Source organism: Penicillium diatomitis (genome assembly GCF_028827545.1).
Source record: "Penicillium diatomitis strain IBT 30728 chromosome Unknown utg000003l_segment0_segment0, whole genome shotgun sequence".
In the NCBI taxonomy this organism is placed as follows: domain Eukaryota; kingdom Fungi; phylum Ascomycota; class Eurotiomycetes; order Eurotiales; family Aspergillaceae; genus Penicillium; species Penicillium diatomitis.
Genome location: NW_026623175.1, coordinates 1,630,444 through 1,657,853, shown reverse-complemented (window position 1 = coordinate 1,657,853; position 27,410 = coordinate 1,630,444). Strand labels below are relative to the sequence as shown.

The 27,410-nt window shown below is 50.6% G+C and overlaps 8 protein-coding genes across 8 annotated transcripts; 6 read left to right on the top strand and 2 right to left on the bottom strand.

Moving 5' to 3' along the window:
- Window positions 1–116: 116 nt before the first annotated feature.
- Window positions 117–2,507, top strand: hsp78 (chaperone ATPase HSP78; the record flags this gene model as incomplete). Its single annotated transcript, XM_056932387.1, has 1 exon — window positions 117–2,507. One exon carries the CDS (start codon window positions 117–119, stop codon window positions 2,505–2,507), a length of 2,391 nt encoding a protein of 796 aa, XP_056792346.1.
- Window positions 2,508–3,457: 950 nt separating this feature from the next.
- Window positions 3,458–6,972, top strand: N7539_002783 (MutS family protein MSH5; the record flags this gene model as incomplete). Its single annotated transcript, XM_056932386.1, has 17 exons — window positions 3,458–3,641; window positions 3,700–3,795; window positions 3,855–4,230; window positions 4,292–4,691; window positions 4,748–4,825; window positions 4,873–4,932; window positions 4,982–5,336; window positions 5,398–5,478; window positions 5,536–5,632; window positions 5,684–5,858; window positions 5,913–5,947; window positions 6,002–6,083; window positions 6,140–6,251; window positions 6,315–6,516; window positions 6,570–6,608; window positions 6,671–6,809; window positions 6,865–6,972. 17 exons carry the CDS (start codon window positions 3,458–3,460, stop codon window positions 6,970–6,972), a joined length of 2,619 nt encoding a protein of 872 aa, XP_056792345.1.
- Window positions 6,973–7,772: 800 nt separating this feature from the next.
- On the bottom strand, window positions 7,773–9,747 carry N7539_002782 (something about silencing 10 family protein; the record flags this gene model as incomplete). The annotated part of the gene is made up of 2 exons (XM_056932385.1): window positions 7,773–9,505; window positions 9,567–9,747. The coding sequence occupies 2 exons, from the start codon at window positions 9,745–9,747 to the stop codon at window positions 7,773–7,775; spliced, it is 1,914 nt and encodes a 637-aa protein (XP_056792344.1).
- Window positions 9,748–10,345: 598 nt separating this feature from the next.
- ksrA (3-dehydrosphinganine reductase) lies at window positions 10,346–11,591 on the top strand (the record flags this gene model as incomplete). Its single annotated transcript, XM_056932384.1, has 3 exons — window positions 10,346–10,492; window positions 10,550–10,681; window positions 10,746–11,591. 3 exons carry the CDS (start codon window positions 10,346–10,348, stop codon window positions 11,589–11,591), a joined length of 1,125 nt encoding a protein of 374 aa, XP_056792343.1.
- A 678-nt stretch (window positions 11,592–12,269) lies between these two features.
- On the top strand, window positions 12,270–13,354 carry N7539_002780 (sterol desaturase family protein; the record flags this gene model as incomplete). Its single annotated transcript, XM_056932383.1, has 2 exons — window positions 12,270–12,749; window positions 12,830–13,354. 2 exons carry the CDS (start codon window positions 12,270–12,272, stop codon window positions 13,352–13,354), a joined length of 1,005 nt encoding a protein of 334 aa, XP_056792342.1.
- A 913-nt stretch (window positions 13,355–14,267) lies between these two features.
- Window positions 14,268–15,409, bottom strand: N7539_002779 (60S ribosomal protein eL6; the record flags this gene model as incomplete). The annotated part of the gene is made up of 3 exons (XM_056932382.1): window positions 15,211–15,409; window positions 14,507–14,842; window positions 14,268–14,420 (listed from the first exon to the last, which is right to left on the bottom strand). Exons 1-3 carry the CDS (start codon window positions 15,313–15,315, stop codon window positions 14,268–14,270), a joined length of 594 nt encoding a protein of 197 aa, XP_056792341.1. The 5' UTR covers window positions 15,316–15,409.
- A 1,854-nt stretch (window positions 15,410–17,263) lies between these two features.
- N7539_002778 (uncharacterized protein) lies at window positions 17,264–18,628 on the top strand (the record flags this gene model as incomplete). The annotated part of the gene is made up of 3 exons (XM_056932381.1): window positions 17,264–17,314; window positions 17,428–17,975; window positions 18,076–18,628. 3 exons carry the CDS (start codon window positions 17,264–17,266, stop codon window positions 18,626–18,628), a joined length of 1,152 nt encoding a protein of 383 aa, XP_056792340.1.
- A 1,394-nt stretch (window positions 18,629–20,022) lies between these two features.
- cch1 (calcium channel protein CCH1) lies at window positions 20,023–26,562 on the top strand (the record flags this gene model as incomplete). The annotated part of the gene is made up of 3 exons (XM_056932380.1): window positions 20,023–21,645; window positions 21,729–25,472; window positions 25,552–26,562. The coding sequence occupies 3 exons, from the start codon at window positions 20,023–20,025 to the stop codon at window positions 26,560–26,562; spliced, it is 6,378 nt and encodes a 2,125-aa protein (XP_056792339.1).
- Window positions 26,563–27,410: the final 848 nt, after the last annotated feature.

Sequence of the window (27,410 nt, the reverse complement as noted above, 5' to 3'; positions counted from 1 at the left end):
ACGGCGGTGGAGCTTTCGAGAAGCATCGCGACCAACCCGTCCTCGCAGCTATATAAACCAGAGCGACCCTCACTGGTTACAGCAAGCCAACATCCGCAAACTTGCATGCTTTGAATATGGCGACTAGAATCGCTCTCAGGTCGCAAGCGCGATTGCTACCCACATCAACTTTGTCCACACCTCTGAAACAACCACGTCCGATCCTTCGTCTGACGTCGCTGTCTCGAGCTCTACCATCACGCCTAAAGCCAGCCTTCCGAGTAGCTCCGACTGTTCTAGTTCGCAGCTATGCCAGCGGCCGTGCACACCCTCCGGGCGGGACTCACCGTATGAATATGAGCCCAGAGGCAGAGAAACCTGCACTGGAGCAATACGGCGTAGACCTGACCGAAAAGGCCAAGGCTGGAAAGTTGGATCCCGTCATCGGCAGAGACTCCGAAATTCATCGTACAATTCAAGTGCTATCTCGAAGGACCAAAAATAACCCCGTCTTGATTGGTGCAGCCGGTACCGGCAAGACAGCCGTGTTAGAGGGTCTTGCTCAGCGCATTGTACAAGGAGACGTCCCTGAAAGTATCAAGAACAAGCGCGTCGTCAGTCTCGACTTAGGGTCGTTGATCGCCGGTGCCAAGTTTCGTGGCGATTTTGAGGAGCGCTTGAAGTCTGTGCTGAAAGAAGTCGAAGACGCGGAAGGCAAGGTGATCCTCTTCATCGATGAGCTTCATACTTTGCTCGGACTGGGCAAAGCCGAGGGAAGCATTGATGCCAGCAATTTGTTGAAGCCTGCTCTGTCTCGGGGTCAATTACAATGCTGTGGTGCAACAACCCTAAACGAATACCGATTGATTGAAAAGGACGTCGCACTTGCTCGCCGATTCCAGCCTATCCTTGTGGAAGAGCCGTCTGTGGCGTCCACAATCTCCATTCTTCGGGGCATAAAAAACAAGTATGAGGTACACCATGGTGTTAGAATCACAGACGGTGCCCTAGTTGCCGCCGCAACGTACAGCAACCGATACATCCAATCTCGCCAGCTTCCCGACAAAGCAATTGATCTGGTTGACGAGGCAGCATCGGCGCTTCGCCTGCAGCAAGAATCCAAGCCTGACGCAATCCGAGAGCTCGAACGCGACATCACCACGATCCAGATTGAGCTTGAGTCTCTTCGAAAAGAAACCGATGTGAGCAGTCGTGAGCGCAGAGACAAGCTGCAGGAGGATTTGAAGTTGAAGCAGGAACAAGTCGGCAAATTGAACGAGGTCTGGGAAAAAGAAAAGGCCGAGATTGATACCCTCAAACAAACGAAAGAGGATTTGGAGCGTGCGAGATTTGAGCTTGAGCAAGCTCAGCGCGAAGGAAACTTTGCCAAGGCTGGAGAACTTCGCTATTCGACTATTCCCGGTTTGGAAGCTAAATTGCCAAAGGAAGGCTCGGAGCAGGAGGCTGAAAAGCAAAGTCTGATCCATGACTCCGTGACTGCTGACGATATTGCCAATGTTGTATCACGCACTACCGGCATTCCGGTTAACCGGTTGATGGCTGGAGAGGTTGAGAAACTTATCCACATGGAGGACACCCTGCGCCAATCGGTCCGTGGCCAGGACGAAGCGCTTGCTGCAGTCGCGAATGCAGTTCGCATGCAGAGGGCTGGTCTTAGTGGCGAAAATCGACCGCTTGCTTCGTTCATGTTCCTCGGGCCCACGGGTGTTGGCAAGACAGAGTTGTGCAAAAAGATGGCAGAGTTCCTCTTTTCCACTGAGACTGCAGTTGTCAGATTCGACATGAGCGAATTCCAGGAGAAGCACACCGTCAGTCGTCTCATTGGCTCACCAGCTGGCTATGTCGGGTACGACGATGCTGGTCAACTGACCGAGGCAGTAAGGCGCAAGCCTTACGCTGTCCTTCTCTTCGATGAATTCGAGAAAGCGCATCGTGATATTTCAGCCCTTTTATTGCAGGTGCTCGACGAAGGCTATCTTACTGATGCACAGGGTCACAAGGTCGATTTCAGAAACACTCTCATTGTTTTGACGTCCAATCTTGGTGCAGATATTTTGGTTGGTGCGGATCCATTACACGCCTACAAGGACACTAATAGTGCCGAAGTGCCGTCAGAGATCAAGTCAGCGGTGATGGATGTTGTCCAGGGAGCTTATCCGCCAGAATTCTTGAACCGGATCGACGAGTTCATCATCTTCAAGCGCCTTTCAAAGGACGCTCTCAGAGACATTGTGGATATCAGACTCAAGGAACTCCAAGCCCGTCTCGATAGCCGCCGCCTGACCTTGCGTGTTGACGATGAGATTAAGGACTGGCTGTGTGAGAGGGGGTATGATCCCAAATTCGGTGCCCGACCTCTCAATCGGCTGATTGCCAAAGAAATTGGCAACCGACTTGCCGACAAGATCATTCGTGGAGAGGTCACATCTGCTCAAGTTGCCCGAGTCTCTTTGAACGAAGATAAATCCGGCCTGGTTGTCACTGCCGAGGGAAAGCAAGAAGAATAACGATCACGCATTTGCTATTTTGGCGTTTGGTTTTGCATAATGATTGGGAGTTTAGGTGGCGTTCGCTTCCGATGGGACTGGTGCTCCATGCTGTGAGAACATTGACGACTTTGTACTATATGATTTTCTTTTCCCATGTACAACAATGCAAAAATTGAAGGTCTTCGAACATGCAGTATTATCAGCTTATATGCGTCATATGCTACCTACTTTCACAGAGCTGCTGTCAAGTCAGCTCATAGACGGCGCGCCTTTTCTATCGCCGCGTGAATTACCGTTCGCTGTCTTCTTTACGTACTCTAGATACTTCGATAATACATTTCGATCGTGTGAGGAACGCATTCATTGTCTGATCGTAAATGGCTATGTAGCAGCAAGCTCAGTGTAGTCATCTATACTCTGTATTTGTAAACCGCAAATTTAGGTTCATCTTTCACTTGTCAACTTGCCATCTCTATCTTGAGGTCTCATGGAGGGTGAAATCACCGATGACTGGGACACAGATCCATGTCACGGAAGACAACGAGAGAGCTGCAAAATATGCAAATCCTAGGGCAAGCTTATGTGACCACATGGAAGTGAAGAACCAATATCATAAACGAAGAATCCGACTTGTTCTTTTCCTCGCACAATGTCCGAAATTCCCCTCCTGACTCACGTGCAATGGAAATTTTGGGAACGTGACCAGCTCTCGTGTGACTTCTCGAGGCTTTCATGGATTCGAATCATATACCCCCTTGCTGCATACAAGCCTCCCGGACACAATGCGCTCTTATAATAATGGACGTCAGATTTCGAGTGCCTTTCAAGGGTCTCCACCTGCTTCGGAAGATTCAACATTGAGATGTCGCAGGAGAAATCACCGAACAAGACACACACAGCCGAGTCAAGGAAATTCCATCGATTCCCGATGGCAGCCCGGCCGAACAGAGCCTCAGCCAGCGCGTTCAATGACAAGTACACTCGGTGAAGAAGATCGATCTGCCTCCGCCGAAGACGATATGGGACATGTCATCGCTGCTGTTGATACCAAAGATCAAGGGACCGTCGGATGCGCGTATTACGTGGCAGAGAAAGAGACACTTTTCTTGCTTAGTGATGGTCGATACGGTGGGATGGAGGTTGTCGATGCCCGTGGGTTGATTCCACTAACACCGCTTCTGTGACGGTATTTGGTTGACGATTTCCACAGTACTTCACCAGATTAAACCTACAATTGTTCTCAAGACAGCTCGTGTTGAGATTCTCTCGGCTCAAGGTCGAGAGCAGAGTTTGGCGCAAGACAATGGTAGCTGCCTTCATGCTGTCAGCCTTTTTTGAAAAGACCGTACTAAAACAGCTTCCCAGAATCAACGGTGTTTTTACCCTATAAAGTTGAGACTCGTCCCGGACAGGAATTCGATCCCTCAAGCGCGCAGGCCAGTTTAATTTCTCTGAAGTCTCTGCGCTCTTTCGAAAATCGTTCACGATTTTTAGTTCCGGATGGGGGTCTTGGCGATTATGATGAGGTCGATCCTGAGGACATTGGGTTTTCCGCGCAAGAAGGAAGATTGTTGCACGTGTCCAGTTCAGTCGATCTGGAAAACATTGTCTCCGTTGGATGCGCCGGTGCCGTTTTGGCCGATCTACAGAGACGGCGAGCCTTGACAGGAAGCGTAGGAGTCATCGACGACAACACATTCAAAATCAGACATTTAGAAATGTTCAGCCTTCGTGATACAATGTGAGTGGATTTCCTGACTGAACGCTCCACAGCATGAGCTCAGGGCGTCTTGAATTACTAGGTGGATGAGCAGGAATGCGTTTCTGTCTCTTCAAGTCATGCAATCAGAATTACACCCAAACCTGTCGAGCCAGGTTATGGGGGCCAAGTCAGCTGCTGGCAAGGAGGGTTTCTCGGTATACGGTCTTTTCAATCGATTTGCATACACTTCTCAAGGCAAGGCAAATCTCAAGCATATCTTTCTCCGCCCGACCCTCGATGTCGCTCTGATTCGTGACCGACAAAAGTTCATTGGAGTTTTTTCTCGACCCGACAACATGGCCACGACGGAAAGAATCATTAAAAGCCTGAAGCACATCAAAAATCTTCGTCCCGTGATCATGGATTTACAAAAAGGTATAAGTACTGGGAGTGCGAAAATGATCGGGTTCAAAGCCACAGTGTGGGCAAGCCTACTAGCCGTATGTCTCAATCTCACAATCCTTCTTGATGACGCAGTCTGACAGTGTTAATGCAGTTTGCGTTTCATTCAATTGACATCCATGACGCTCTTCGAGAGATGTCGATTGCGCAGGATGTGTCTCTGCGAACCAAAGTCTGTGATTCTGTTCAGTCATTACGATCAGCTCTAACATGACCTAGGCCATGAAGACCTTCGAGGCGGCCCAACTCTACAGAGTAGGACGCATTATACAAGAAATTGTATGACTCAAACCTATAATTCTTCCGCACAACAAACTGACCTTGCCAGGTTGATATCGACAACTCTGAGGAGCAAGGTCGTACCGTGGTTAAGCAGGGTCTTGATCGGGAACTTGACAAAATGAAAGACAGATATGACGGCCTTAATAGTTTGCTCAAGAACGTCGCAATTGAAATCGCGTCAATCATCCCAGAGCAACTTGAGATCGACGTGAATGTCATTTACTTTCCACAGCTCGGATTCAACATCGCCATTCCACTCAACGATAGTGGACACGCTGCATATTCCGGCGCGGACGGCGCATGGGAGCTTGTCTTTCTCACGGAGACTCGAGCTTACTTCAAGGACTTTCGGATGAAGGAGCTGGATGATAAGCTTGGAGACATTTACGGGCTAATTTGCGGTACGACCTTTCAGATCATTGAGCCCCAGGTACTCAAGTACTTATACTAATTGTTGGTCAGAGAAAGAAATTGAAATTGCTTACGACATGGCTCAAAGAATACTTCACTACGAGGAGGACCTTGTAAAGGCTTCTGACGTCTGTGGAGAGCTCGATAGGCAGGTTATGAATTCTGAGTGATAACGCTTATACTGACCAGCTGATAGCCTGCTTGCCATGACACAGGCAGCAAATTTTTACAAATTGAGTCGGCCAAGTATCGTTACTGAAAACGTTATTGATATACGAGGAGGCCGGTGAGCAACTCGCCAATCTCTTTCCCGCTCAAATAACGCTAAGTTCTTCAGGCATCTACTCCAAGAACTGGCCGTGCCTTCGTACGTCCCAAACAGTACTTTACTGGAGGGTGGAGGCCAATCTCAAAGCGAAAATGGAGATCCGTCGCTGCAACCAATCCAAGCACCTAGCATGCTCATATTAACAGGCCCAAACTATTCTGGAAAAAGCGTTTACATGAAACAAGTCAGTGAGACTGTTCTACAGTATTGCAGAGTTACGATCTTAACATCTCTTCAGGTTGCGCTTATTGTCTTCCTTGCCCAAATCGGAAGGTTTGTCGAGTAATTGTCACTTCGGAGACACAAAGACAAGCTGACACTTTGCAGCTTTGTCCCGGCAGAAAAGGCAGAGTTGGGCATCACAGACAAGATTTTGACGAGGGTGAACAGACAAGAAAGCGTGTCAAACGTGAGCACCGTGTTCGAGGCATCCAAGAGACGCCAACTACGACTTACTCGTCCCAGGTTCAAAGCACCTTTATGGGCGACCTACAGGAGATCTCACTCTGCCTGAAGCAAGCTACCGGTCAGAGTCTTGTTCTAATTGATGAGTTCGGAAAAGGAACGAATGAAGCTGGTTTGTGACACACTTGAGAAGTGAATGGACATTGGCCCAGTGATAACCGCTGACCAAATGCAGATGGCATTGGTCTGGTTTGTGGAGTTCTTGAGCATCTGCTCGAACTTGAGAGCCGGCCAAAGGTCATTGCAGCAACTCATTTCCACGAGATATTTGAGAATGACTTTTTGTCTCTACGGCCCGGGCTTCAATTGGGCCATATGGAGGTGAAAGTGAGCGAGGAATCTCGTAACGTCAAGGATCAAGTCACCTATCTATACAAGTCTGTATTTCAGCCCTGGCAGTTGCATAGCAGCGCTGACAAGAGTCTCACAGCTTTCGTCTTGGTCGAAGTAACAAAAGCTTTGGCACCATGTATGACTGCTCTGCGTCATTCGCTTCTGAATTAGGCTGTTTCAAAACTAACCCTGAGCCAGATGTGCGGCGATAAATGGCGTTGACGCTGCTATCGTTGAACGAGCCAACGAGATCGCATTACTGGCTGCCCGTGGCGAAAATCTGATCGCGGCGTGTGCGGTTTTGTCTGCACAAGAGGTTCAAACTCTTCATGAAGCGGTGAGCCCACATCAAGAGGCCTAAGACATTGAGCCAATTTGACATGATAATGCAGAATGCCGTGGCGCGCAAATTTGTCGAGCTCGATCTCACTGCAGATGACGATGCATCTGTGAACGAGACCAGAAGAAAGCTGCAAGAACTGCTTGGATTTGCGAAATGATTGAATTTCGACCAAGACTAGCCCCATCAAAGGCCTGCCCAGGTCATTCAAGGCACCTCGAAGGTAGTTCTTGTTCGGGTCAAGACACCTCATTATCGCACACTAGTGTCTTATCTTCGTACTGAATCTCAGACGGACACGTCCGAATACCTTGCCTAAGTACTTTGCTTCTTTCCCATCATTCAGCAGCGTCTTGAGAGACTACGGATAGAATTACCAATGCCAAATGATGATTTGATTACGCAAGCAAAGCTTCAATCAAGCTGCATCGTCCATTATTTACCTGCAGTTCCTGTTGTTCTATGCCCATCTGAACCAGTGAAGACGTCGCGAGTAAATTCTGAGCACTATATTATTACCCCTGAAGACAAGAGACCCAATGTCTAGGTCCACGTCGTGTCAAACAGTAGATGAAAAGTTAAATCGTATCAAGAGTGGAATGAGAATCCTTTGCTTCCTAGCCCAGGTCACGTTGCGACCCTCGCTGTCAACATCTCCAAGTAATTCTGAACGTTAGACACATCAGCTTTTCATCGGAAATAACTCAGTACAAGATCATCCAAGAGGAGACAACAATGACTGCTTTTGCACAACATGCTACAAGAGCCTTGTCCCGTATACTCCAAGGAAAGTGAATGGCGCCTCGAGTACCGTGGTGTTGGATGAAAATGTGTATTTGGAACTTATATACAACCCGAATGCCTGAGATCCTGCCATCCATGAGTTTGAACGCCGTTACAGAGAATGAGAAAGAAATTTTGCAAGCGACGACGTGAACATTAAGCAAAACAGTCCTTGTCTTAGAACTTGACACTCTTGACCAAGTTCTTCTTGATACCTGTGAGTTCACCACCGTAGCCACCACGGCCTTCGCCACCCTTGTAGATCTGGCGAATACTGCCGAGCTTCTTCTTCTTCTCCTCGTACTTCTTGCGCTTCTTGACACGGGGGTTTCGCGCATCCTTGCTGCGCTTTGGTGTGAGACCCTTGTTCTTTTCAATCTGGTATGTGATAGCGCGCTTGCCGTCAGGCCCGATTTCTTCTTGAATCTGCACTTGTCCGCCCTCCCGAGCAGCGGCGGCGTATGCATCTGCTCGAGCTTTCTTCTCGTCCTTGCGTTGCTTGGAGCGCGCAGCAACCATATCGTAGTACTCGTCCTCGTCAGTGCCGGATTGGTTATCTCCTTTGCGCAACTCCTTGCGGACGCGATGATCCTCCTCATCACTGTCGCCACCCAATTCTTCACCAATATCTGGTCGTTGACGACCACGCTTTTCAGCTTCAGCATTGAGGCGAGCTTGTCGATCCTTGAGACGCTCTCTGTAAGGGATGTCGGCGTCGCCACCAGCATTTTGACCAGCGCTTTGACGCTTGTTCGCCTTCTGAGCCAATTGAGAGGTGTAGAATCGGAGCGAGCGTTTCTGTTTGGCCTTCTCGTCGGCCTCGCGCGCTGTGAGAGAATTCTCATCACCAAAGTCAGATTCGTCATCATGCTTGGAAGATTTGGATTTCGTTGTCTTCCGCTTCTGGGTGGGCGCCGTGACCAGGTCGTCAAGCTCAGCGAGTCCGGCCTCGGTCTGTCGCACACGCTCCGCACGGCGAGCCTCGGCTTCAGCCCGTGCAGTTTCAGCTGCGCGCTCCGCCTTTGTAAGTTTCTTCTGCTCGACCTCTTTAGCCTTCTTGGGTGCTTTCACCTTCTTCTCGATAGATGCGACTTCAGATGATGGCACCTTTTCGGGCCGCTGAACAGCCTCGGGGGTGTCTGAGTCGTCAAGATCCTGGACTGCCTCCCACAATTTCCGAAATTTGACCAAGGAGCCCATTACGGGGTGCTGGCGAAGTTCAGCGGGAGACAACGGAATGCGGGTTTCGGAGCTTTCGGGTGAAGATGCGAGCAGCATGAAGTACAAACTTATCGTGCCCAGGTATGTGGACAAGGCACGGAACTTGACGATAGCCACAGGTGCGGGACGGGGTTCGTCGGAGTCGTCGAGAGACCCTAAAGAGGCCTTGGCTGCGGCGCTCTGCAGATCTTTGTGAATCGGTTGAAGTCTGGCGAACTCTTTGGCGAGGGGCTCGAATTCAGGGTATCGGGCACTCAAGATTTTGCGCTTCTGGTCATCGTCCATATCCTCCGTGATCTCTACCTGAGGAAGAACTTCCGTGATGACTCCGCTATCCTTCTCATCCTGTGCATCTTTGCCAGATTCGATCCACTCAGACTCATCGAAGCCGAAGTCTGCCTCGTCCATAGCCTGTAGTTGCTTCTGTTGGAGTCTTTTGGCTTCCTGCTCTTCTTCTAACGCATCTGCTTCCGTTTCGATCTGGTCCGCATTATAGAGGTCCTTGCGGGAAGAACCCCACGCAGCAATGCCCTCTTCCTCCTCATCAGATGCAGCATCACCAGACTTTTTAGACAATCCCATGATTTCGGCATCGTCGTCGGAGTCTTCTTCATCTTCGAGATCATCTCCGTCCTCGTCCACGGACTCGTATCCCAGAATTTCCTCGTCTGAGGACTGTAAAAGCTCCTCTGTTGCAAAAGTAATCAGTAAGGGCGAGATCAACCCTCCGCTTAAAAGAGTTCCACGTACCATCTTCTGCGACCTTACGGCGACGCTTGGCCTCCGGAGCCTCCTCTAGTAGAATTTGATCACGGTTCGACTGAAACTCGTCCTCGGAATCCTCGAACCGCTCGTTCGCGTCGAACTTGGAGCGCATAGACGGTTCGTTCTTCTGTGCGGGGCGACCGCCCGCTTTTCTTTTCTTGGCCATGATGTGATGTGGTATACACTTCAACTCGACTGGTTGAGTTCATCAGCGACAAAATAATTTTTTGGATGGGAGTTCACCGCCCGCCTGCGCAGAGGTTGCGGCGTGGATCCATGTTTGTCTCGTTTGCATTCGAAAGGTCTCCGGCTCCACCTGACGAGCGGAGATTGGGTTGTTCCAGACTTTCAGTACCTTTCCTGACGCTGGCCACCCATAATGAGGGGAGGTCGGATTATGGAAGGATTGAAAGAGCCTGTACTCTGTACTCTGTAGTATGGTTGTAGCTTACCCTAAACTGCATGAAACTGCTCCAAAGTCACTATATATTAGTGTATAGCACCCTTGCAACTGGCTAGTACTAAAGCCGTGGCCAGTGACCACATGCTGGCTGAAAGTCAGTAACGCGGTATTGTTACCGTAACAGGTGCAATCCGACTTTTGGCTGTCCGCTGACTCCACTCGAGCTGCGGAACATTCGTTCGATCCTTCTCCTCGGCGTCCATCACGAAGGGAAGGGACGACGGAGGCTTGTTTCTGTCACGAGGAACTCGCGCTTCAATTACTTTGCAAGATACGGCAACTTTCTTTCCTTCTTCTTCCAATGTCTCTCTCTACCCGTTTATCCACACTTCACGACATACCCCCCTCTTTGTTGGGAGTCTCACTATTAGCCTGCGTTGCAATTGCATATACGATTACCAAAATGCTCGGCTTTGGTCGCAAGAATGAGTTTCCCGTGGAAGGTCGAGTAAGTAGTCGCGACAGTCGCTCGGGCTGTACAGACAACAGCTAACACACTTTGCAGACCATTTTAATCACCGGTGGCTCCGATGGCACTGGTCGTGCCCTTGCCATCCAGCTCGCCGCCAAGGGTGCTCATGTCGCGATTGTGGCTCGGACAGTCTCTAAGCTGCAAAGCACTGTGCAAGAGTTGCAGGTAAGTCTATCCTCTGGAATTCGACTTATTTTCCCGTGTCTGATGTGCTAAGACGCTGGTTCAGACCGAAGCCTTGCATCCTGTGCAGCAGCGCTTCCACTATATCAGCGCAGACCTCATTGACAACAATGAGTGCGAGCGGGTCATGGCTGAAGTCACTGAGTGGAATGATGGCTCTCCTCCAGATATTGTCTTCTGCTGTGCTGGGTTTTGTCTTCCTGGTTTCTTCGCAGACGTGCCCATCGCAACTCAGCGGCAACAGATGGACACAGTCTACTGGACAGCCGCGAACATGGCTCATGCCACTCTGCGCAAGTGGCTCACTCCTATCCAACCAAGCAATCAGACCAAAACTCCTCGTCGGCATCTGATTTTCTGCGCTTCCGTTGTTGCTTTCGCTCCAATCGCTGGCTACGGTCCATACTCTGCTGCAAAGGCTGCTCTCCGTTCCTTATCCGACACTCTCAGCCAGGAAGTTGAGATGTACAACGGAGCATACTCTCAGCGACACCGTGAAGTAGCCCCTGCTGCTGATGTGAAAATCCACACTCTCTTTCCCATGGGCATCCTCACCCCGGGCTATGATAATGAACAACAACTGAAACCTGCGCTGACCAAGAAGCTGGAGGAGTCAGATCGACCTCAGACACCGGAGGAGGTCGCACGCATCACCATTGCTGCCCTGGAGAGGGGAGAATATCTGATCACGACCATGCTCATGGGGAACATCTTGAAAGGCTTTTCACTTGGCTTGAGCCCTCGCAACGGCCTCATTGGTGACACACTGATCGGCTGGCTTAGCAATCTGGTCGCTCTGCAAGTGATTCCCGACCTTCGCAAAAAGGCGTTCAATTGGGGTCAGAGCCAGGGACTCCCCAAGCCTGTGAGTCAGGCTTCTGCATCCTCCTGATGCACATGGACTCCTTTTTTGCTGCTTTGAGGAGTCAGATTGGTACTCGTACTATACCCTGTCTGTTGCCCGTGTGGCTTTCTTCGCTCTTTCTCGACCCTACTGGAGGCCGTCACTCCTTTTGTCTGAGCGTGGTCTGTGACATTATATTATTACCTCCATGGATCAATTCATGAATGGATCAGTGTCAAATTATTGACTTGTCGAGACCCTAGCTTGATATGTTTGTAGAGACTCGACACGATCAATCATGCGACTTCGGCTGGGGATGAAAGATGTTGAGGCTCGGCCCGCATGGCAGCATCGTAAAAGAACGCGGGCGGTGACGTAGCGTTCCCATGTGGGGGCAGGACAGCCGCATCCAGCCTCCTCGATAAAGATCATTGTCCTAATTTTGCTAGGCGAAAAACGTTCGTGTTAAACACTTGAAACGCCGCAATATTCTTAGATATCCCAACATTTCTTTGAGACATTGAGGCGTCAGCCGTCAATGCATCATCTGGACGCGACTCACTGAATGAACGTACCTCGAGCCCAATTTTAGGATTGAGAAGCCCTCGGTGGTACAAAGGCTGTTCTGCATCCTGTCAATTGCGACACTCCTCCGGATAGACCATAGACCTGTGCGCCTCAGATACATAATAGACCCCAGGCAGCCTTTGCAGGGCAATCCACAACATGGGTGCATTTCTCTCAGTCCCGTTTCTGTCATTCATCCTTCTTCCGGCGATGTCCTCCTGGGCCACCACCTTCAACATCCTCTTCTTCTACATGACCTGGACCGCGCTAGTGTGGTCGCATCCTCCTCTACGGGTCGAAATCTTCAGTACAGCTGCCTTTCGGATATTTTTCTTTGTGTGTCCCTCAGTGCTCTTCTTTCTCTTTGATGTTCTCACCCCTTCCGCTGCCGTGATCATCAAAGCACATGGTGAAGCCGGGCTTCCTGGAGGTCGAAAGCGCTTGAAATTGCGTATCAAGGACTTCAAGATTGCAGGATGGTCAATCTTCAACATTTGCTTGGCTGTGCTTATGCAGGCGGCCATCGAGTGGTTCTTGACTCGGTTCTTGCGTGTTCGCAGCGCGATTCGGGTGACTACTCGGATTCCCTCTCCATGGACCATCTTCCAGGATATATTGTTGGGTCTTCTTCTACGGGAGGTAGGTCTGATTCTCTGCGCATATCGATCAGTCCACCATTTTCTGACACACATAATCGCTAACTTCCATCTCTATATCAGACTCTTACCTATGTTGTTCATCGCTACGCCCTTCATCATGCGAAGTCACCCCTTACAAAGCTGCATTGGGCATGGTACCATGAATTGAGCCTCCCTTTTCCTCTCACTGCACAGTACGACCATCCATTAGTCTACCTGTTGCACAAGTTCCTCCCTATCTACCTCCCGGCAATGTTCTTCCGCTTTCACTTGCTCACATATCTCGCCTTCGTCGCGGCCATTTCCATCGAGGAAACTTTTGCTTACTCGGGATATACCTTCATGCCGACGAGCTTCTTTCTCGCAGGAATCGCTCGTCGCAAAGAAGTTCATCTGCTCGAGGCCGGAGAAGGGAACTATGGTCCCTGGGGGGTTATAGATTGGATCTCTGGGACGACTATTGGCGAGACTGACATTGAGGACGATGTCCGAAATGAAGTCCGCGAAAAACATCTTGAGCAGAGGGTGCGAGACGCAATGGAGGCCAATAATCGCAAGGTGCGCGTGGATACGTTGCGTCGCAACGGCAATGGCCGGAGGAGGTAAAGGCTCAATCATGTGTCGACCGAACCGGTTTGACTTCTTCCGTAGGTTTAGCCAGATTCACCCGAGCTATATACTAGGTAGTTACCATTGATGGATAGCAGATAACTGCATATTGTTCAGCAGTGACCTTCACGTGACAGCAGATGATTGTACTCCCCTCAGACGCGAATAAAGTAACGAGAGCAGACCAGAGGGCGGTGGGTCCAGGAAGTAGACCATTGTGCGACGGGAAGCCTTTCTTATGAGATACCTAGTGATATTTAAATGCAGTTCATTTAAACGTCTATGGAATCAACGTTCTAACTGTGTTGAAGAAGCTCAAGACGTTCTTCGGGAACATAGCGAGCCTGATCAATTGAGCCAAGCCACAGAGGCCTTCAACGATCTAATGTACATACGATATCGATGGATGAGAGACTTGAGACCCAATTATTGCTTTTTTTGGATTGCCGCTGAACCTGAACATGGGAACTGTGTATGTCATACTGAACATGAAAGAGAAACCCAGCCGGGTGGCTGGAGCGAGGTATTTTTTAATCTTTTTTTGTTTGGAGGTCTTTCTTCACATCACGGCCGATCCTCCCACCCTCACAAGTAGGGAGATGTGTACCGTGAAAAAGTGGGAGTATGCAGACAGGACCGGTCATGCGGCGCGAAGGAGGAAAGAGGTATCTTGAGATCATAAAAAAAGAACCACCGAGGGAAATCCGTACTAGACACGCAAATCCCTAAGTCAATGGCGAAAAAAGCACGTGTGAACAGAATCCGTTTTTGTAGGATTTACATGATTCATGAAACCTTCTCCCTCACGCCACGCGAAAAGGGTTGCCGGCATGTAATCGAGCCGCCCCTCGTTGAAAGATGAGTCCACCCCAACTATCTACCGAACCCGCGGCCGCCACTTCGCACTTTTTTACCACTTCATCTCGTGGGGCTTGTCACCGTTTCGGAGGCTGAAGGTGGTGGCGAGGTAGCTGCCGAGGAAGTCCTCTTTCTTGATGCTGCTGAGGATGGACTGGTCGACGGCCTTCTGGTCAGCGGCACGAGCGGAGGCAACCTTCTTCTTCTATAAAGATGATTGCAGTTAGCATCCAAACTAGGTTCAAAATCCTGGGAACCCAAAGAATACCCCAGCGGGCATGTAGAACGTACCTCGGGCTTCTCGCCCTGCTTGAAGAAAGCCTCCTCGGTCTTCTTCTCGGCCTTCTTCTCCTTGGTGAAGTAGTCAGGAGTAGAAACCTTCTCGAGGGTCTTGGAGTCAACACCGGCAATGTCAATGCGCTTGGAGGTGGCGATCACGTAGCGGGCGTTGACACGGCGGAGGGGAACACCGTTGATCTTGAAGGGACCGGTAACGAGGAGGACACCCTGGTCAAGGTGCTTGAGGAGGACAACACGCTTGCCACGGAAGCGGCCAGCGAGGAGGATCAGGATGGTACCGGGCTGGAGCGCCTCGCGAACCTTGGCGGGACGGATACTCTTGCGAACCTGGAGAACCGAAAGAAGCTCTAATTAGTATCAAGTGCGCTGAAATTCTCAAGGGCGCGATTGGATATTGAATCGACTATCGGGGAGGACTTGGAGGTCGTGATGGATGCGCTCGGATACAACGCGATTCTCGACGTAATAGTCAGATCGTGAAGGGTCCCTCATCAGACAAAGCGAGTGTCGATTTCTGTTTCTTGATGAAGCGGTTTCGATATCGAGTTCGGCTTGCTTCGTCGCTTTCGTGTTGACTCTGTTGCGCTGCATATTCTCGGCGCATTTGCGATTGCATTGATCCGAGCGAATCTCACACATTCCAAGTCCGTCGCTCGAGCGTCTGCTGTCTTGATTCCGCCCGGGTCTTCACTGACCTTCTTAGGTTGCGACTCGTCGTCCACGGGGTACCACTTCTGAGCCTTCTGGGCGGGCACGAGCCGCTGGCCCTTTCCAAACTGCTTCGTCTGGCCGTCCGACATGGTGACGAAGATGGTGTAGGTGGTTGTCGGGTTGGTGTTGGTGTTGGAGGTTGATGTGCGGACTTGCCAGTGGAGTCCAGATAGAGGGTTTGTGGGAAGGGGAAGCCCTATCTCACGTGATAGTGGTTAGCCGAACCGACTAGGCTGACTCATCCCAGCATCGCCGGGCGACGGGGCCGGTCGGTGGGTCCAGGCCGCTTGGGAAGTCATTTGGTCCACGCTGGAGTATACCGAATGTAGGTCGATTCCTCATTTTCCCAAACCCCATTGCAGATTCAAAATAGTTCCATCTTTCTCCCTGTTGAGTTTTGTGATGGGATCTTTTGCGAGGCTGAGTTCATGACGTTCGCGCGGAATCTCAACAATCCTGCCAGGGTATCCTACCAGACAACCACGTCCGCCCCCCCCACGGCACAATCTGAAGCCTTCAATTCCAGTTCAAGTGGGGCCGTTGTTTAACATGACGATGTCCATCACCCCTCGGCTCTCTACCCGTTTCAGCAAATCGCATTTGTAGTTCAGTATAGAGCTTTTGCTTGTCCACGTTGTCGAGCCTCCTGTCTAATATACCCACGCTCATTCAAACTCAACGATCTTCGAAATGAATGATGTGACATGACCAGCGCGCAAGAAAGGCTGTTACAGCTCATGAAAACGACATGAACAATATAGGATTCTGGTCAGCTTCGAAGATGACTTGAGCTTGAGGTTTCACTCGAGGAATTACCTGCAAGTGCCCCCCTTGAGCGAGAGTCTAACACAGCTTCTCTCTTGGCCAATTATTTTCCGGCTTTCTTTACTGAGAGAAATGCAATGAAGCTTGTTACTCCAATGCGAAATGTTGAAGCCAATATTCAAACCATCCAAGATCACGAAATTGATGGAGCTACGACCTTGTATCTCACGTTGACCGTAGGTACCTAAGGCCTGTGAGATATCCTTGGATGACTTCATATCATGTTTCCTGACTTGTCCCAGGCAAAACCAGTAACCCTTGCATCCCTCGTCGTAGGCTATCTCAGTGACATCCATGTATTCTGATGTAACTAGTCAGTCGATATGTAGCAGGTGTCGAGCAATAATACCGATTGATGACCTCCGGGAAAGTCGCTTTCCTCTACGGATAGAACTTGCACTGATGGCACCAACAGCAGCAGGAGTATTCTCATAGGTAATGACTACTACAAAGTCACCCGGTCCAAGCAACGGCATCTTATAGAGAGCTATCTACCCAAGGTATTCAAGTTTCGTACATGCGTGTAACCTGAAGCTGTGCATGCCCCTATCAGCCACAAGCGTCCACAAACGTCTTCAGGTCTTCAAGTCTTCATCATTGTGTTTTCTCATGAGCACAACGAGCAAGAAAAATAACTACCAAAGTGTCCTCATATATAATTCTCGTCGTCCACTAGCCTGCTTCTGTCCCCACAAGTTGGTCGGTACCTCGTACAACTTCTATCTATAGGTACTACGTCCGGTCTTGCTGGAGACCTCAACATTATCGGTCAGGCCTTCTACATGAACGTCCTCGACGGAAGCAAAAACTCGACAACCGCTTCACCTACAGGAGAAGAACGTTTCACAATTACATTGCAACGTACAGATTCCAAGACACTTGTGATGAGTGCAGTTTTAGCCGTGCTCGTAGTCTGCAGTTGCTCCACATAACTGATCTTCGTGCGGGGACCTGTGTCATTCCATATGATCAGGTCATCCATTTCGTTGATGCCTTACGGGTCAGGCCTTCAACAACGGTCATCTGCAAAGACCTTACATGCAAGTCAGCTGTCTAGCACCAACATCAGCTACTGACGTACACACGGTCTTTGGCCACCAGTTCACCTTCCTTCCTTTCATTCCACAATCAATCAATCTGCCTCGGTCAACCAAAGCCGCCAGCCCCCGTTAAAAAAACGCCAGCGCCTGTTTTAATCACCTCGCTTTCGCCATGTCGATAGCTCCACTCATCACCTTCAAAGCAGGCATTTGCGATTTTGATGTGAGTCTAATGCTGCGTTCCATTGCAGCGCCCAGATTGGATCTACACCAAGCTTCGGTCGAGAGCTTTTGCGGCCACCTCTTCGAAGAGAGAACTAAATCATGTATTTCCAGAGCTCCTCCAACCCTGCCACCGTCAAGCCGAAACCCACACCTGGCTACATTTATCTGTACTCTGAAGATGATCTGTTGCACTTCTGCTGGCGTCCCCGCAGTGCCCCCCTCGACGAGCCCGAGCTGGACCTGGTCATGATTCCTTCCGATGGCACCTTCACCCCTTATCCACCGGTCGGGAAGAATACAATCAACGGTCGGGTGTTTGTTTTGAAGTTCTCTTCGAGCTCCCAGCGATACCTCTTCTGGATGCAATCTCACCCACAACACGAGAATGGCGATCCCAGCTGGTTCAGCCCGCGCGACCTGAGGGTGGGTGAGATCGTGGATGCCCTGTTGCAAGGTGAAGACGTGGACGTCCAACACGAGATTATCAACCTCCCGCACGGCGATGATGACGAGACTATGGAGGATGTCGAAGGCACTGACCATGACCCCAACCACAACCACGGCGGAGGTAGCGGTGGAGCTGGTCCCGACGCTACTGGAGGCGATATCCGCGAGGAAGGAGAAGAATCCCGTGAGGGCGGAGCCGACGGAGGACGAGCGTAGGTACATATCTCCACGAACATCGTTACCTGTGCCTGGGAAATCTCGTCACGCTGGAAGAGTCGCGTCTGATTTTTGTTTATGGTATGGATCTCATAGTGCCCCCTCCGGTAACCCGTCATCCGTCGTTCAAGACTTCCTACGTTCCTTGGGCGGTGGGCAGCAGGGTCAAGCTCACTCTCAGGATCCCGAGAGACCATCTACAACACTTCAAGATCTTTTGACACCATCGAGCACCCTGCCATTCATCGAGACCGCCAATGACAGCACTGTCGACCACCTCCTGAGTTTTCTTCCCCCGGCATTACTCCTGTTGGCACAAGGGAACGCCGAGGCAGTCGAGGCCGAGACCGACCCTGATCTCGCCCAGGCGGCGCTCCTATCCCTCGATCATTCCCAAAAAAAGGATATCCTTCGTCGTGTGCTCCGGTCTCCTCAATTCATGCAGAGTTTAGCCAGTCTTACTGTGGCCCTCCGAGACGGTGGGCTGCCCAGTATCAGCGAGGCTCTAGAAATTCCCGTGGCGAACGGTGGCTTCATGCGGCGTGGCGGTGTGCCCCTTGGTGGGGGTGATGCAGTGGAAGCGTTCGTGGATGGTGTTCGGCAGCAGGTGAAGGAGAAAGATCAGTCGGGCCAGATGGAAACGGATTGATGGGTCCTAATAGTCTTATTCATGAATATTTCCGAACGGGACCTGCCTGCCCGTGAAGTAAGGAATGATAGAGATCTCGAACCGAGCATTCTTTATATGTTTTGTAAGCAGCCGAGGCAAGCTTTTATATACACTTGCCCCAGGCGAGTTTCCTATACTACACATCATATACAAGCACGAATTTTCTGAACCCATTGATCGAGACGCTTGACCAAATTGCATTAGCCGCATTCACCCCAGCGCCGTATTACACCAGCACGCTCCTGTAGTAGGGACCTTCTTTTGATAGGCATTGACTAGCTACGATGTACTCATCTAGTAGGCATTGAGCTTACACTTGCACTGATGATAGAATTGCCTATGTAGGTATAGACTCAAAAAAAACAACTATTTTTGGTATTCATACAATTTACGGCCCCACATGGTGACTAGCAGTGAGTCTAGTTGTGACCACTACTGACTACAGTTAGTGATGAGGACGCGGCCCGCAGGCAACACTGTTTTTGCATTCTATTCCACGTCAGCAATGGACTGAGCTTTCTTCCCCCGATATAGACAAAATATCAGTATAGTTCTGGAGCTATCGGTAGGGCGTAGTGGATCCGACAGCTGTGAGTCGTCAGTCAAGACATATTACACTTGTGGGATCCTCGGGGCAATTTCTTGGTCGTTTTCACTTGGGGACAATAACCCCACAACAATATGTAGTGGAAGATCAGTTGAGTTACTTGAGCCTAAGTACAAGTCAACTGATAAACGTGACACAAAGTTGACTTCGAAGGTAAGCTGGCTACCTAGTAGCCACTGTCAATCACCTATGATCTGAGGCACCTAGCCAGTTCCCCCACATGAATTGGCCAATGTCTCGAAGGAAGCACTGTACAGTGTACAGTGGTACGTCTGGTAAGCGTAGGTGGGCCTCAAATGGAAGACTGTCGGGAGACTCGAGACTCGAGAGTCGACGGTAACTCCGAGGGACTAACCGCCCGAGCCATCATCAGCCCGCCAAGCCCGTTCCATACTAGTCCTGCCCCAGTGTGTCGTCTGGCGGGTCTCAGTCTGCGCATACGAAAAGATCCTCCAGTAGTGGTTTGTCGACTCCGGTCCCGGTTCGCTGCGCGACACTTGCCGACGATACTTCCTCTCGCTCATCCTTCCTCACACGCGTTCGATCGGTCCTGGTCGGCATTCGTCCGCTTTTGAGAGCCAGTGCCCGCTTATCCCGCTCGAATAATTTGTCAACAATCCCACCTTTTTTCCAGGACGTCGTCCCTTCTCCCGCCCCAGCTCGTGCATTCGAGCGGATTTCGCGGAAACTCGCTGCCTGGTCCAGCCCTTGTGAACAATCCAAACTACGATGTCTTCGTCCGAGTCTGCTTAAACCTTGCCTGACAATGGCGCCAACAACTCGTACGCCTGGGAATGAAGATGATACAACCCCCCATCAGATTCCCTTGCAGGATCTCTCGGGATATGAGAGTCTCCCGACAGATCGCGGGAGAGCCCATGCTGACAACGCGGGGGGTGGTATATTTTCACGCGGGTCATTGCTGAGAGGCGGCCCGCGAAGGCAATATGAAAGTGTCGCGGAAGATTCGCCTGTCGAAGCGCCAGGCGCGATCAGACGGGGACCCCAGCCAAAAAGTGACCGGTATGACACCCTACGACAATCTGACGAAGTTGCTCCCGCGGCGCTGGCCCAAGCCATGTCCTTCGGTGCCACTTTCGACAGTTCGCATCCGTCGATAAGCTTGGTCGGACCTTCCTCGACACATCACTTCGACGACGCTGCTTCGGACCTCGATAACGTACCGCTCGATCCATGGCCGAGCCACGATCAAAATGCCGGCTACGCACCACCTCACGTGGAGGACGAGGACGATACAGCAAGGTTGACAGACCCTCGTTACCTGCAGCCCATCAGCGGCGCTCGTGGGGAAGACAGCCGGCGGAGTAGCGACACTGGCATACATTCGATCTCCTCAGGGCCTGGTGCGCGATTAGGAGACGACCTGCCCCATCTGGAGGAGGGTCTGTCGCGAAGCCGGGGAAGCAGCGCTCGCTCTCGTTCGCGATCGCGATCGCCGTCGGCATCTGGCGGTGCCCTTCAGCGAGCGAGCTCCATGGTGAAGTCCATGTCTCAACGAGTGGTCAATTTGAGTAATGAACCCGAGGTGATCGGGCAGACGCTCGAGAGAGAGGAGTCTCATCGAGATGCTCGAATGGAAGCGCCCCCTATGCTTCCGGCAATGTCAGAATATGCCCATGACTCGTCTCCGGGTACTGAAGAGGAAAAGCGTGTCTTGCGCAAGGCATGGCGGCAACATAACAACCCTTTCCGTGGCAGGTCACTTGGTATACTAGGCCCAGATCATCCGCTGCGACTATGGCTTTGTGATTTGCTTGTGCATCCAATTATGGAGCCCCTTATCTTAGTCATTATCATCGTTCAAGCCGTCCTTCTCATCGTTGAATCATCGAAATCCGTCTTCGATGATCCTCGGGGAGTCCGCTGGGGCAGAAGCTCGTTCGATTATGTGTTCTTCGTCATCTTTGCTATTTACACCTTGGAGCTTGCCGCTAAGATCCTGGTGTCAGGCTTCATTTTCAACCCCACTGAATACAGTACTCTGGACCGGTCTTTGGGTATCCGAAAAGCCATTGCGGAAAAGGGCAAGAACCTCATCACGCCTCATCGGCAAGGAACAGTAAGAAAAGTATCATTCGCGCAGCCAGAGCCGCAACATTCCATTCTTCGCTCATTTACTGGAATGAATGGGTTGGACTCAAATCCCGGTGCCTACAAAGACCCTCTTCACAAGAACCGTGAGAGACTTGCCCATCGAGCCTTCCTTCGTCATTCTTTCAATCGATTGGACTTCGTCGCAGTCGTGGCGTTCTGGGTGTCTTTCTTTCTCTCCGTAATTGGAATGGAATCAGCTCATCATCTGTACATTTTTCGGATGCTCAGTTGCCTCCGGATTCTGCGTCTACTCGCTCTGACAAACGGCACCTCAGTGAGTTCTTTGATGTTTTCCTTCGCTTGTCGTCTTTCACGCCAAACACGCTCATGCGGTGCTGATCATTCCAAAAACAACAGGTGATCCTGAGAAGTCTCAAGCGTGCGGCGCCTTTGCTCGTCCATGTTGCATTTCTCATCGGATTCTTTTGGCTCCTTTTTGCCATTATCGGCATCCAGAGCTTCAAGTCAAGTTTTCGACGAACTTGTGTGTGGGTAGACCCCAATGGTCAGAACAATTACACCTCCGACTCTCAATTCTGTGGTGGTTATATGGAGAATGGCATCGCGAGATCATGGGTGGACTCTGCCGGCAATCACTCCCCGGCTCTACCGAAAGGATACCTTTGTCCGCAAGGCTCTCTCTGCGTCGAGGGACAGAACCCCCATAACAACACTCAGAGCTTCGACAATATCCTACAGTCCTTGGAGCTGGTGTTTGTTATAATGAGTTCGAACACCTTCACCGACCTGATGTATTACACAACCGATAGTGACTATCTTGCTGGGTCCTTGTACTTCGTGGCAGCCTTGGTCATTCTCAGCTTGTGGTTGGTCAACCTCCTTGTCGCGGTCATCACCCATTCTTTCCAGGTGATTCGCGAGGAAAGCAAACGTAGTGCGTTTGCGATTCAAGACATCGACGGGATAGATTTCAATGAAACCCAGTCGAAAAAGGTGAATCCTGTCAAGCGGATATATGACAAAACGAGATGGTTTTGGGTGGGCCTCATCTTCTTCGACCTCGTTGTCCAAGCCCTAAGGAGTGCGTCCATGTCAGATGACCGTGCCTATTTTATTGATACTACAGAAACGGTGGTGACTCTCATGCTGTTGGTCGAGATCATTGTGCGTTTTGCCGCGGAATGGCGCACTTTCTTCCACAGACGTCGCAATTGGTTTGATCTATTTCTGGTCATTGTGACCTGCATTATCCAGATCCCGCCGATACGTATGTCAGGTCGCGCCTATGCCATTCTCAGCGTGTTCCAAATTCTCCGAGTTTATCGATTTGTGCTGGCATTCTCCGTGACCAGAAAGTTGATCATGGTCGTTTTCAGCAACGCCTCCGGTCTGCTCAACCTGATATTCTTTCTTTTCCTGATGACCTTTCTCGCTTCCATATTCGCAACCCAGCTCTTCCGGGGTCAGATTGCGGCCGGTGAAGCTATCACTTTTTCTGATATCTACAATTCTTTTCTGGGAATGTATCAGATTTTGTCCAGCGAGAACTGGACTGATATCTTGTACAGCGTCACCGGCGAAACTGTGGAGTTCAGAACCGCTTGGATCTCGGCCGCATTCTTGATCATGTGGTTTATTGTTGGCAATTTCATCATCTTGAACATGTTCATTGCTGTAATTCAAGAGAGTTTCGATGTTACCGAAGATGAAAAGCGAATGCAACAGGTTCGCGCATTCCTTGAACAAAAGCATGTCGGTGGCAGTACGAAGGGCAACCCTGCTCTGTCGAAAATCCTTCGTCTCGGAAGAGGTTCGGACCGCTATAAAGATCCGCTGGACCATGGTCCTGCGGCAATGGAGATGCTATTGAAAGATGCAGTGGTGCGCGACTTTCTTGATGAGGAGCAGACTAAAACGGCTCAAAGCCACCACCGACGAGAGAACACCATGTTCGCTGGAACTGCAAACCAGGAAGCTGTCGAGCCGGGCATGCTGTCCCGATTGTGGACCAAGACGACATCTTTCGTCCTCGGGCGGGAACCTAATCCCTTCTATTCGCGGCTGCAGTTCTCTCGCGCTTATGAAGAACTAGACCCCCGCACGATGGCAAAGGAGGTCGCATCTGCAGCCGAAGCTAGGAAGCGTGCACAGCGAGAGTATCTCATCAGACATCCCAACTACAACAAGTCGCTGTTCATTTTTTCACCCCAGAATCCAGTACGCAGGATTTGCCAGCGAGTCGTCGGTCCTGGACGGGGCCATCAGAGGGTTGAAGGCGTCGATCCATACAAGCCTGCATGGTATGCGTTCTCGGCATTCATTTACGCTGCAATTGTGGCAATGGTTGTGCTTGCCTGTATCACAACACCTCTTTATCAACGGCAGTACTTCCGTACCAACCGCAATTGGTTCGTGTACACCGACCTTAGCTTTGCTATGGTCTTTACGGTGGAGGCCCTGATCAAGATTATCGCAGACGGTTGCTTCTGGACTCCCAATGCGTTTCTCCGCAGCTCGTGGGGCTTCATCGACGGTGTTGTCTTGTTGACCCTTTGGATCAACGTTGGCAGCTCTCTCAAAAAGGACTGGAATGTCTCCCGCGCGATTGGAGCCTTCAAAGCGCTAAGGGCGCTCCGGCTGTTGAACGTCTCTGACAGTGCTAAGGATACTTTCCACTCGGTTATTATTGTCGGTGGATGGAAGGTCATTGCCGCGGCAGCCGTTTCGATGAGCTTTTTGATTCCGTTTGCCATCTACACTGTGAATCTGTTCAACGGGCAGATGGTCTCATGCAACGACGGTGACTTTGTGGGTAACTTGACGGCTTGTGTAGACGAGTATGCAAGCCAGCCCTACAATTGGGAAATTTTGGCGCCGCGAGTAGCCGAGAACACTTTCTACGACTTTGACAACTTTGGCGATGCTTTGTTTATCCTGTTCCAAATCGTTTCTCAAGAAGGCTGGATCAATGTGCAGGATCTAGCAATGAAGATCACTGGTAAAGGGCTTCAACCCCAGGATGGGAGCGCACCAGGGAACGGTCTTTTCCTCGTCATATTCAATTTGCTCGGTGCTGTGTTCGTGCTGACGTTGTTTGTGTCTGTGTTCATGCGCAACTACACGGAACAAACTGGAGTTGCATTTCTCACTGCCGAACAGCGATCGTGGCTGGAATTACGGAAGCTGTTGCGACAGATTTCACCGTCAAAAAGATCTTTCCACGACAAAAGTCACAAATGGCGCTTATGGTGCTATCGAATCGCTGTGAAAAAACACGGACGATGGGCACGTCTTGTGACATGCACGCTTCTTGTGCACCTTGCGCTTCTGATCCTCGAATATTATCCTGAACCAGACTGGTGGGTCACCACTCGAAGCGGCTTATTCTTCATCTTTGTCCTAGTCTATATAAGCAACACACTCATCCGTTTGATCGGCCTTGGATGGCATCGATTCAGTCGGAGCTCATGGGACCTGTATTCGCTACTTGCAGTCCCAGGGGCATTCATTACAATCGTCCTCAACTTTGCGATACGAAGTCAGGCTGTCCTCGAACTGAACAAATTGTTCCTTGTTTCAATCACGCTATTGCTGATCCCGCGAAACAATCAGCTTGATCAACTTTTCAAGACTGCCGCAGCTAGTCTTCCCGTGATTGGTAACCTCTTGGCTACCTGGTTCGTCCTCTTTTTGGTATTCGGAATAGCCTTGAACCAAGCGTTCGGCCTTACCAAGTTTGGTCAAAAAGAAAATCACAACATCAATTTCCGCGATGTACCGAAAGCGCTGGTCTTGCTGTTTCGTGCGAGCTGCGGTGAAGGGTGGAATGAAATCATGGAAGACTATGCCACCATGGTACCGCCGTTTTGTACTTTCGATGCCAATTTCCTCGACGATGATTGCGGCAGTGCCGCCTGGGCTCGGACTCTGTTTATCATGTGGAACATCATCAGCATGTACATTTTCGTTTCGCTTTTTGTCTCACTCATTTTCGAGAGCTTCTCATACGTCTACCAACGCAGCAGTGGCTTGTATGTGGTCAACCGCGAAGAGATTCGCCGTTTCAAACAGGCGTGGGCGACATTTGATCCGAACGGAACCGGCTATATCTCCAAGGAGCAATTCCCGCGCTTACTCGGGGTAAGTATTTGAACTGCTCTCTATGGCCTGTGATTCCTTCGGCGGGAGGGGCGAAGGCTGACATCGAATCTCTTTTTAGGAACTGTCCGGTGTCTTTGCCATGCGAATCTACGACGAAGAATTTACTGTCTCAAGGATTCTGGAACAGTGTCGGCAATCGCCTCGCGACTCAGTGCATTCGCTTCCGTCAACGCATGATGCCATGCCGCTGCGATCACGAGATTCTCTTCAGTCTCTGCGCCTGAAAGGTGAAAACACTTTTCCGACTGGCGTCGATCTGAGAAAGTTATCTCAAGTTATTGCTCGCATTCCCGTGCAAACCATTCGAGAACGCCGTCAACGTCTGAACAGTTTTTACGAAGAGGTTCTTGTCTCGGCAGACCTTGAACGTGGAATATCCTTCCATCAATGTCTCATGATTCTGGCCCATTACAATATCATCAGCGATAGTAAGAGTTTGCGTCTTGAGGAATTCCTGCGCCGTCGGGCACGTCTGCAGCGAGTCGAGGAAGCTGTTCGCCGCAATACAGTGATCGGGTTCTTCGACACCCTCTATTGGTCTCGTCAATTCCGTCGTGCTGTTGAGCGCAAGAAGTCCAGTCGTATGACGGCCGTCCCGCAGTTCACAGTTCCCGAGATTTATGTCGAGGACCCAATGGAGGAAGACCGCGACGAGCACGCTCCAGGCGCAATGACCCCTCAGAACCCAGTCGATGCTGACTCGTCGTTCTCACCCATGCTGTCGCCGACCTCCACGTCGCGTGGACGTGCCGAGTCGAGTCCCACTGGACGCGGTGTGAATCTTCCACGATTGGACACCAGCTTTGGAGGGCGCAGCTCAGGGGGAAATACTCCGACGGAATGGTCCAGTATCAGTCCGTCGCGCACCCCTCGTCGGTTGTATGACGAGCGGGATTCGTTTGATACGAGCCAACGGGATGAATCCGTGCCCGGGACTGACCACTCACGTCAAAACAGTGGCATCAGCGTCAATGATGTGATGCAATCGCTCGACAACTCGGCGTGGGGCGAAAGTATTCGGCGCAGCTTTACACAACGACGATCGGGTGATCGATCGGGCGAACAATAGCCCTCCCCTTTTTTTTTTCATCTTTTCTCTTCTATCATTTGCAGCGTTAGATCCCGCTGCATTTCCAACGACTTCCTCTTCATTGTATACCCCGCCCACGAGAAACGCCGATAGAGCCTGTGACCGGCTGCAGGATCACCAGGTCGACATTGTGGCCAGAACTGCCTGGCTTGTTAGAGCGCTCTCTGTTTTTTTGTTTTGTTTCTTATTTTTTTTGTGCACTTTACCCATTTTTATTCTGTTTCTTTTCTTTCTCGCTTATCTTCGACTTCATATTATTGTACAAATCTAAGACTCGAACCGTTGACTCTTCAACGGGCCTGACTGTGGATTCTCTCCTGCATTTTTGCATGGCGATCGCTCTGTCAATGTACGCATGCTTATCCTGACGTCTGTTTTTGGTTTCTCCACGTTCCTTTTGGAATGAGTGTAAATTTGCCCCATCGCTCAAGTGGAGCCTTTTGTAGAGTTGTATTTCAAAAGGTAGACGTGGGCCTAGAGTCAGTTCAAGCCCACTTTGTTCCCCTTTCGCAAAGGTCTGGGCCATCGATTTGTCTGGAGGTCGAGTCTGACCGTCTGTTCAATAGAAAAGTATCACTCACTCTCTTGCCTTCTATGGGTTCGTCGGCCTATCTTTGGTCGGTCCCGGACAAGTGGTAGTGGGAGAGGGCTATTACAATGGCGATCGCCTGGGATTCCCCGAGTGGCAAGGAGACGGCATCTGTGAGAGTCATTCATTGTCCTGGTTCCTTAGCGAACGAGAGACCCTTCCTTGAAGGAGTGCAGGAGTGGACCCTGCATTGATCAATAGTACTGTAGTACTGTGGTGATGGTCCTCGTAGTTATAG